At 51.4% G+C, this 9,198-nt stretch overlaps 1 protein-coding gene across 6 annotated transcripts in view; it reads right to left on the reverse strand.

Annotated features, from left to right (window-relative positions):
* The window catches only part of ANKS1A (ankyrin repeat and sterile alpha motif domain containing 1A), a 154,192-nt gene that overhangs the window by 21,398 nt on the left and 123,596 nt on the right, over positions 1-9,198 (reverse strand). For all 6 annotated transcript variants that reach the window (XM_019514158.1, XM_019514159.1, XM_019514157.1 and 3 more), the window contains 3 exons: positions 4,944-5,042; positions 3,097-3,249; positions 1,723-1,830 (listed from right to left, as the gene is read on the reverse strand). In XM_019514158.1, coding sequence (XP_019369703.1) covers positions 1,723-1,830; positions 3,097-3,249; positions 4,944-5,042 — 360 coding nt within the window. The remainder of the gene's footprint in view (positions 1-1,722; positions 1,831-3,096; positions 3,250-4,943; positions 5,043-9,198) is intronic.

The raw sequence follows: 9,198 nt of genomic DNA on the forward strand, positions 1-9,198 counted from the left end.
CCATCTTGCAGAAGGAGAGGGAAAGCTGGCTGACTCCATGAGAGCAAAAGATGAGGCTGTAGGGAGTCTGTTTCCCTGGAGATAACGTTATCTGATTTTTTTTTTTTTAAAAGCTCTTGGCATTCAGGGCCAAGAAAAGGGATCTGCAGCTGAAGCAAGGAGCAGAACAATGGCTGAGACACTGTCCCCAGGCTTCAAGCGAAGCTTGCAAGATAGCAACTGGCAACAGGCTTGCTTTTACAGGAGGGCAGTGCTTCCACCCACTCCTGATATATGCTACAGGAATTCTGCTTTGCAACACCAAAGATGCAGCAACGCAGCATGTCAGGGCAACATCCCTCCTGCCTCCAGCGCTCTGCTTAAATTTGATGGGCCTCACTCCATCCAGACCAAATCTCAAAAGGGGCCGAGGAGACACGCGGACCGGACCCCGTGTTGTTGAACACACACTAACTAGGCATCAGTGCTTTGTGCAGTGGAGAGCAGGGGGATGTGACATGATGAGCTTCCCTGTCAGCTCCTCACCCACATGGAAAAACTAAAAGGACCAACTTGTAAGCCCTGACATCACCACTCAGTCACTTGGGACATGCTCATCTAAAGAAACATCTGAACAGTGGCCATTTGTGGGGCCTACTCGGAGAACAGGGCAAGCATCTACTGGAACCCACAGCAGAGGACACACCTCCTGGGCTGGGTTCCCTTCCAGTGCTCTGGCTGGGGCCAAGGCCTGTGCCGGAAAGCCAATTTTTCCCTGCGCTGGGCTATTCTGATACAGGCCAGGAGGACAGAAGAACGGGGGGCTGGGGCCCATCACTGTGACCAGCACCTCTTACAGCAGCTCAGATCCAGGTCTGCTAAGTTTCAGCGAGTTCCAAGGGGGAATACTTGGTCCCTGATGCTCTCTAGGAACACCCAAGGGCATCCGTTGAGAATAATGGGGCTTGCCCCAAATACGCCCTCACCCTCATGCAACACCACATGCTGCTGTTTTACAGTCCACCTGCAAGGGCCAAACTTGGCCCCAAAGCAACTGACAAACACATCCAGGATGGACAAGTGAAGGAACACCTGAGAGACAAAACTAACCTGGAGCCCTTGCCCAAGTGTCTCCTGCTGGTCAGAGCTCATGGCAAGAAGCTTAGCTTTTTATTCTGAAACAAAGTAGTTGGGTTTTAAGCCCTGATGAATTAAAAAAAAAAACAAACCCCAAATGGATGCCCTCCTTAGAAACTGCCCTGGGCATTCAAAACCTACAATACAGACTTAAAGAGTGAACTCATAAAATACTGACCAAGGAAGGCTGCTTTAACAGCAACTTTTTGTTGACGGGGCTGGGCAAAATGCTAGTACTTGAGAGAAGTGGGGAGAGCGCATGTGTGCAACTAAGTCTTTGACAGAAGCATGGCAAGAGAGTGTCCTCACACTCCCACCTCTACTTAGCAGCCCATCTGGAGATGTTCTGAAGTACCCAAGCTCAGCAAATGTGTTTCAGGGGTTCCAAAATCCCCAGAAGGGTTTTGTTGCTCATAGAAAGGGGAAAGCTCATTTCTGACACACATTTGTGTTCAGTACCTTGAAAGAAGGGGGGCAGGAGGGAGGGAGGGAGAGAGAGAAGTGAAAAGGAAGGGGAGAAGAAGAAAGTATCTTGGCAGCTGCTGATAGTGCTCAGTGCAGATGCATCAGTCAGGCAGTAGCCGGCAAATACAAACAGCGACTCACTCTCAGCTGCGAGAAGCGTGGTGGTTTCTGTGGCGGCTCCTCATAAGGCCTGTCCGCCAGAGAGGCGATGATCCTTTTCCGATGGCCAAGCAGATTTACTTTCAGCACCTGCAGAGAGAGGGGGAGGTGAGCTCAGCTCAAGGAAGGCGGGAACGATTTCCAGCTGCCCTCCCCAGATGCATCACACGTGTCTCCACCTTCTATGTTGAGGTTTCACAGCCTCCACTTCAGGCTAAAGCAGGAACTGCCTCGCCAGCAGGGGTCTCCTAGACACCTTGTCTGCCGACACCCTTCAGCACCACAGTTGGGCAGGTCAGCAATGGGCCAGCTTCACAGCAGAGCGTGGGCATCGGGTGCAGTGGGAAATAACTCCACGCTCTTAGTGCTAACTCAGTGCACATACAGAACAGCTCTGCCTTTGTACACTGCTGTCTTCGTATGCTCTCAACAACCAAGCCCCGAAACCTCTTCGGGGGTGGGCTGGCACAAGCTCAGCTGAGGACACCACAGAGCAGAGAGGTTAAGTGGTGGTGTCACAGCCAGCACGAGCCCATGGGGGAACTGCTGGTGCCCAGCCCCAAGCTGAAGCTGCTAGACTGTGCTGCTTGGTATCCCACATACAAGCATGTGTCCTGCCTGACACACCCGATGTGTCCTTCCGCCCGGTGGAAGCCTTAAACATATTTGCAGGGGCTTGCCTGCATTTTAGTTAGATGAACACAAAGGTTCTTACTTAAACAAAGGGTTCTGCACAGACTGACAGAGCAGGGAAAGAAACTGGTTGGTACATTATGACTGATGCCCCTCAGTCACAATGAACCATGAATCTCTAAGAACATGTGCTCCTGCAGAAGGGCCCAAGTAGTGCTCCAAGCATCAGCAGAGTGCACACCGAAGGACAGGTAACACCACATGATCCCTGAACCCCTCCTGACAGCTTTGAAAAGCAGCCTCTGCCACTGGTCTGGCCACTGTTGCTCATCTCCCAGCCCTCCAGCCATACTGGAGCTACAGGATCTGGGCTCTTCCCAGTCTCACTAGTTGGCAGAGATGACTAGGAAACAGTGACACAATGCACAAAAGCCTCATGTGCTGGCAACAGAACCGCCCCTGCCATTTCATCACACATTTTACTAGTCTGTGATGGCAAACTGCTCAAGTATGGGGGGGCAGCCTTCATCAAGCTCTGTAGGGGTGACCCATCTGATCCCTCATCAGACTCATGGCTCTTGCTCTTCTGGGAAAGCAAAGCATGTGACTTGGTATCAGAACAGGACTGGTGCACTGGAGCTACCACCCTCGTGGGAGACACACCTGCCTGAAGGGAACTCAGTTGAGGTTTAACAGCACACACAAGGGAAAAGTGAGACTCACGTTCACCAACTCCAGCTCCCAGAGGTTTTTCACAGTGTCAATAGAGCTGTAGCCACTCGACAGGAAGGACTGGATGTAGTCCTGAAGCCCCAAAGAGTCAAGCCAGGCAGGAACTGACGGCTGGCTGTTCCCATCGCAACCCAGAGGTTTTACCTGCAAAATGCACGCATGAAGAAGGGGTTAAAAGCCTTGGGGAACCCCAAACAGCTTGGAGGCTAAATCTGAGTGGCTGCAATTAAAACCCTATATAATTACAGAAAGATTGGTATTTAATAGCAACCTTTCATGGTAAGTACCTAGCTCTCAGGCAGCTACGTAGGGCTGTGGGCACACTTCTATGACTGCAGTTTGTGCAGAAATACTGGCCAGCTCTACATGAGGCAACTCAGGCACTACTAGCAATGCAGCTGAGGTTGCACAAGACTTCTCGTCTGGGCTGCAAAATCCACCTGTGCAGTGGAATAAAGACACTAAGCAATAGCCCTCATGTGCTCTGTGCTGTCATGACCAGACGGCAGCAAGTACTGGTGGCAGCCAGCTCTGAGTGAGCTCAGACACATCCACACAATCCTCTGGCCCAGCAGCAACTGCAGTGGAGATGTACCCTGCATCCACCCTCAAGTGATCACAGCCTGAAAAGCTACTCCCATGAGGAACGGCCAGAGCCTCATTCTCCAGCAGATCATCTCTGACAAACGAAGCTAAGAGTTGCTCTATTTAACACACAATTACTTTGTGCGCATGTGGGTGGGAAGCACCCTGCTGACCACAGCCTTGCCGAAGCTCTGTTCCAACCACCTTAAATAGCCTCAGTTGCACACTACCAGCACAGATAACGATGATGACCAGTTCAACATAGTGGCTCATGGAAGAGGCCTGAGAAATCAAATGCAGGGGATGACTGCCTTGCTTCAGCACTTGAGTTAGGCTGGTTCATCAGTGACCCTGCTCAAATGAGCAGACGACCTCTGGCTGAAGCTGGGAATGCCAACGTGCAGTTACACTGGGTGCTTGCTGAGTGCAAGAAAAAGTTGGGGGGAGGCAGACTGAAGACAGGGTTTCCTCCCTCGGTTCCACTCACATCACAGCGCCAGAGCAATTAGCCTTTGCTCTGCACTTGCAGCTCAGCGTTCACCTGCCCTACCTGTACTGCGGGTCTCTGGGCTCCCATCCACTGTTTGGGCCTTTATGCTGCAACTGCCAGCACTTGGCAGATAAGGTGCCCAGGTAGCCATTGCTGAACACCAACAGCCACGCCAGTGCTTCTGGAGGAGGACTGCAAGGACAGACCCCTTGTGCATCCCCAGCAGTAGGGGCCCCGAATTGTTACGGCCAGCTCACGATGCAGGGGCACGTTTCGCTGGTTTTATGTGATACGGAGGCACAGAGCAACATCTCTAGCTACTAGAGAGGGCCAGAGGGAGGTGGAATCCCCCTGGTGAATGGGCAGCTCCTTCCCACCCCTGCGCAGCCCCTTCAGAAACCCCCATGGAAGCTGGGTGGTGGTCCCAAGGAGCGGAAGTGTTCCATGAGCCAGCTCCTTCCGACAGTACCTTAGGTAGTTGCCAGTCACCCGAGTAGAGAGAGCTGACACACCTATACCTAAAATGCACACGCTGCTCCTAAAGCAGCTCTCCCTTGTCCTTGGTGTAGGATGCTCTACTGATCTGGTCCCAAGTCCTTTTGTGAGCACCATCCTTCCCAACAGCCCCAGACCAGAACCTACTCCAGATGGCTGGAATGGTTTGCTTTGCTTCCTCCACCACCGTCTTCCTCACACAAGCCACGCTGAGAGAGAGAGGAAGCACCCTACCTCTGCTCGCAGCAACTGGTAGGAAGATATTAACCTTGGGAAGGGAACGTGCTGCTTGGAGAAGTTTCCTGCGGTGCTGCGGGTCACTGATGCCGATCTCCCGGAGGTCCTGATCCTCCATGACGTTGCAGCCCTGCAGGAACAGAAAGTGAGAGAAGACATGGGGGAAGCGTGCGACATCTGCAAGACCTGTCGCTAGACAAGAAACCAGGTGTGTCAGAGCAGCCCTCCCCTGAGCTACACCCATCCCCAAACACCCCCAGGGGAGAAAGAAGGGAGGCTGCTTGCAATGTGTTGTGTGGAAACCCTCTGCCGCTCACCAGGAGCCAGAGCACAGGAGAAGTGGAGCTTTATAAGAACAATCCCTTCTTTAAGGGGCACGGCAATAAAAAGCACAGTGGAGCAGCGAATTTCTCTCACCCAGCACAGCCACTGGAAAAATTACGCCTGCAGTTCTCGGTCTCATTTCCAAGAGGAATCTCTTCAGGGCGGGCCCATCTCTTACCAGCTTGGGCTGGACACAAAGCAGCTTACAAGCCAACCCCAAAGGCCCTGCCCTCCCAGGTTGGCCCAGGGTACATCCCACCATGAGCTTTCCCCACCAGCAGGGTTCTCGGGGCCTGCTACCAGCCGGGAGTCTGAATGAGCAGACACAAAGCAGGTCACCCAAAGGGTTAATTCTGGTGCATGCAGTACACTGCTGAGCCCTTTCATTCAGGCAAAATGAACATAGCCAAGGCTCTCTCCTCCTGTACACACAGACACACACTCTGCTCCATGACATCTTTCTACCTGACAGATTTCAGGCCACTAATTTCAGCAGCCTTCTTATTTTATAAAGAGATGCTTTAATCACCCATTCCTTTGAGCCAGGCTTAACAATTCAGCGCAGCCACTGCTTAACCAGCCAGCCCTCTATACGTGAGCGCATGGCGCAAACAGGCAGGGGAAGTTTGGCTCTGCTCAGCCTCCCTGGAGGGAGGGAGAGAGAAAATTGAATTTATTTGAGTGGGAGCAGGAGATTTGGGGAAGGTCAGTCTCGCCGTGATCTAATACTTGTCTCCATGGGGACGGAAGCAGCCCACCCCTCTCCAGTGAAGAGACTCCTCGTTACACGCTATTTTGCAAAACTCATTAGCTCAGTACAGGAGCTAACCACGCAGAGCGATTGCTTGCTCCCTTAGAAGCTTTGATTGCAAGCTCCTTGTCTGTCTCCATCCCGCTTATATCTGGAGAGCGCTCAGCTCTAGGGCCACGCGCGTCTGCTGTCACTGAATAGCCAGGACTGGTGGAGCCAGTTATTGCCACTTATCCGTATTGCTGTAGCATCCTCAAACCACAATCAGGATCAGACTCACTGTGAGCCGGGTGCTGTACAGACGTCTAACGAGAACTTGCATTCAAGCCCAGGAGTCCTGTGCTCGAGGCAGCCAAACTGTAGAAGCTAAACTGGGAGTTCCTCGTTACTCCATGTTTTGTTTTAATAAAGATCTACTTAGAGGGTGGATCCGAGGGGCATGCGCACCGGGGCACTTGCACCCCTCTTTGATTTCTGCTCCATCCAAAGTTTAAAACCAACTGCCTGGCAGTAGCGGTAGCATTTCTAGGCAGACAGCGCGGAGGGAGTCGCTTAACTTCACGGCTCATTATATCATCTACTTGATCCCTTCATTCCAGAGGTGTTAATGACCCTCTCCTTTTTAATGGCCTTGATGTTCCACCAATCAAGCTATTCTCCGTTCTGCAATTCTGCTGTCTGCTCGCTGCTCCTGGAAATGAAGCTCCTACTTCGCAGCCCTACAGACTGTTTTTAATTCATTCCAATTAAGCTGTACTTGTTTCTGTTTCAATCTTAAACTGAACGCTATAGCCCCGGGCCCCCGGTGTATTCGTCAAACTTCTAGTTTATTTTTAATCGGAAAAAATATGCGTCAATTCATATGTGATGATGCACCTCACCATCTGCAACCCCCACCTTTTCAAAGTCCAGATCCACCCACGTCTAGTTACAAATTGGGCAAAAAGCCACTGAAAGGACAACGAATGTATTGGAATCCAAGCTGAAATAGCCCAGCCCAGCCCAGCCCAACTCAGCCTCAGCAACCCAAGCTCAGAGAATCGCATCCTACACAGCAGAATGGAGATATTTTAAAACTTCCTCTCCCAGCCTTTCTGCCCTCAAGACCCTTCAGGGAGTTTCATGGCACACAATCAATTCTTAAACTGAACATCAGTTTTGTGAGCTGCTCTACCGCCCACCCCTGCCCAGTACGAAGTTGCAGGAACATTTCTCCAATATTAGAAGGACCTCAGCTCGTTCATATTCAAAAGGAGCCAATCTCTCATGAGCATGCAGCCCAGAGCAGGGTCCTGCTCCCATCAAACAGATCTCCTCCCCTTCCTGGTTAGTCCCAGGCATACACATGCATATCAAGGGTACAGAGCTCCACAGCTGGGGTGACCGGATGGGAACACTGATCTTCCTTCACCGGGCTCTCTGCCCAGCTCAGCTCCCCAGGGGCATGGGAGCCAAGCGACTGTCTGCCGGCTCTCATGGCAATGCCAGAATCTGCATTCCCCACATATGACATGGCAGCAGTAACCGGTACCACGTGACTAAAGGCTACCAGTTGTCATTGCCAACTCTGCATGCAGCATGGAGCTGAGAGAGCTGTGGGGGTTTCTTCACCATCCCCAGCCACTTGCTTTGTCCATTGTAGTAACTCCCAGCCATGGCAGGGCACAGCCCCTCTGTAACAAGAGGATTTATTCTCACTCACTGAGCTACATCGGTGCATAGAGGAAAACAGAGATAAAGCTGTAGACAAGGGGTGAATGGTGCAAAATGTTCAGCTGTGCTGCACTCTCAGGTCAGGCTACAGAGAAGCATTCGCTTACTAGCAAGCTACAGCAGCAAGCTAATAATCACCCAAGGCACGTCTACATGTTCATCAGTGCACTTTAGATAACGCGCATTAAATCTAGTACCTCCATTAGGAGGTACTAGAAAAATGCACATTAGCCTATTTTAATGAGCATTAACTAAAGAGCACACTTTTTTGTGACACTTTAATGTGCATTAAAATAGGCTAATGCATATTAAAGCACATGTGTAAGACATGCCCCCAGTGTGGGATAAACAGGCCCTGGGTCACTGCCATCACTGGCTACTGCAGGGGTCAAAGAACAGCAGTGCAACCCCCTGCTGAACCCCTCTCGGTCCTTCTATAATTAAGAGAAAGTTCACAAGCTTAAGGTCTTGAACTCCCATCAGGCCTCAGGGGATGGGATGAGACGGCTCCAGCCCTTAGCAGCAGAACACTTGAATTTGGCACCCGCACGACTAGAGCAGTTGCCTTTGTGAGTGGAAAGTGCTGGCTCCAAGCAGCCTGCAGTTTATGACGGTCACATACAAGGCACTTTTCAGGTTAGTTTGCAAACAGCACACTGCAGCAAAGCCCTCGCTTACAAACAGCTGGTTACCCTTCAGAAACCAGAGACAGGAACCAGGAGATAGCGCCCCAGGTCTGCAGCAAAGGCTGGAGAGATCATCTGGATTTGGTCCTTTAGCAACAGAAACTACAACAGGCACCTTCTACAGGGGACCGGTGCCAGGCTGCAATCATCTGCTGGCTTTAGTGTAGCCAATAACAGCCGTCTTGTAAAGGCAGTCTTGTCAAGTGCAAACAACGGCCAGGGTCCTGGAACATATGAGCACAAGGACGATAAAGCCTCCATGCAACTTGCAGGCTGAGCCATAAAGCTGGCAGCGTTGAGGGTGACGGAGAACAAAACAAGCCTAAATATGAGCATGGCTACAGGCTGTGCTCTTTTGAGCAGCAGATCCCAGCCTACAAGCAGAGACGCTCATCTCTTTGGCCACTTGCAAATGCTGAGCCAAGGGGCCAACTAAGAGCACATTTAGAGCTCTTTATAAAAACAGCGTGCAAGTTGTACGCCTCTCCAAGAGGGAAGAGGCAGAGTACAGTGCCATGTCTGCACTTTCTCATTTCTTTTTAGAGGCCTAAAGAAAATCACTCAGTTAATTCTTAGCTCCTTAGCTCCATTTTAAGGATGGGAAAAACGGGCAGAGGAGGGGAGCTGACTTGCCTGAGTTGGCTTATGGGCTCCGCGTTGACTCGTGTGATATTCAGAGTTCCTGGCTCCAGGCCCCGTGCTCGGTCCTTCCTAGCCCTCGTAGTTCCTTCAGTTCAGTCACCGAGAACTCAGCCTTACCTCTGTGCCTGCCCTGCGAACCATGTAAACTGGATCCCCCCCCCCAACACACA

The sequence above is a fragment of the Gavialis gangeticus genome, unplaced genomic scaffold (assembly GCF_001723915.1).
Source record: "Gavialis gangeticus isolate Ggan-Ray unplaced genomic scaffold, GavGan_comp1, whole genome shotgun sequence".
NCBI classification, from domain to species: domain Eukaryota; kingdom Metazoa; phylum Chordata; order Crocodylia; family Gavialidae; genus Gavialis; species Gavialis gangeticus.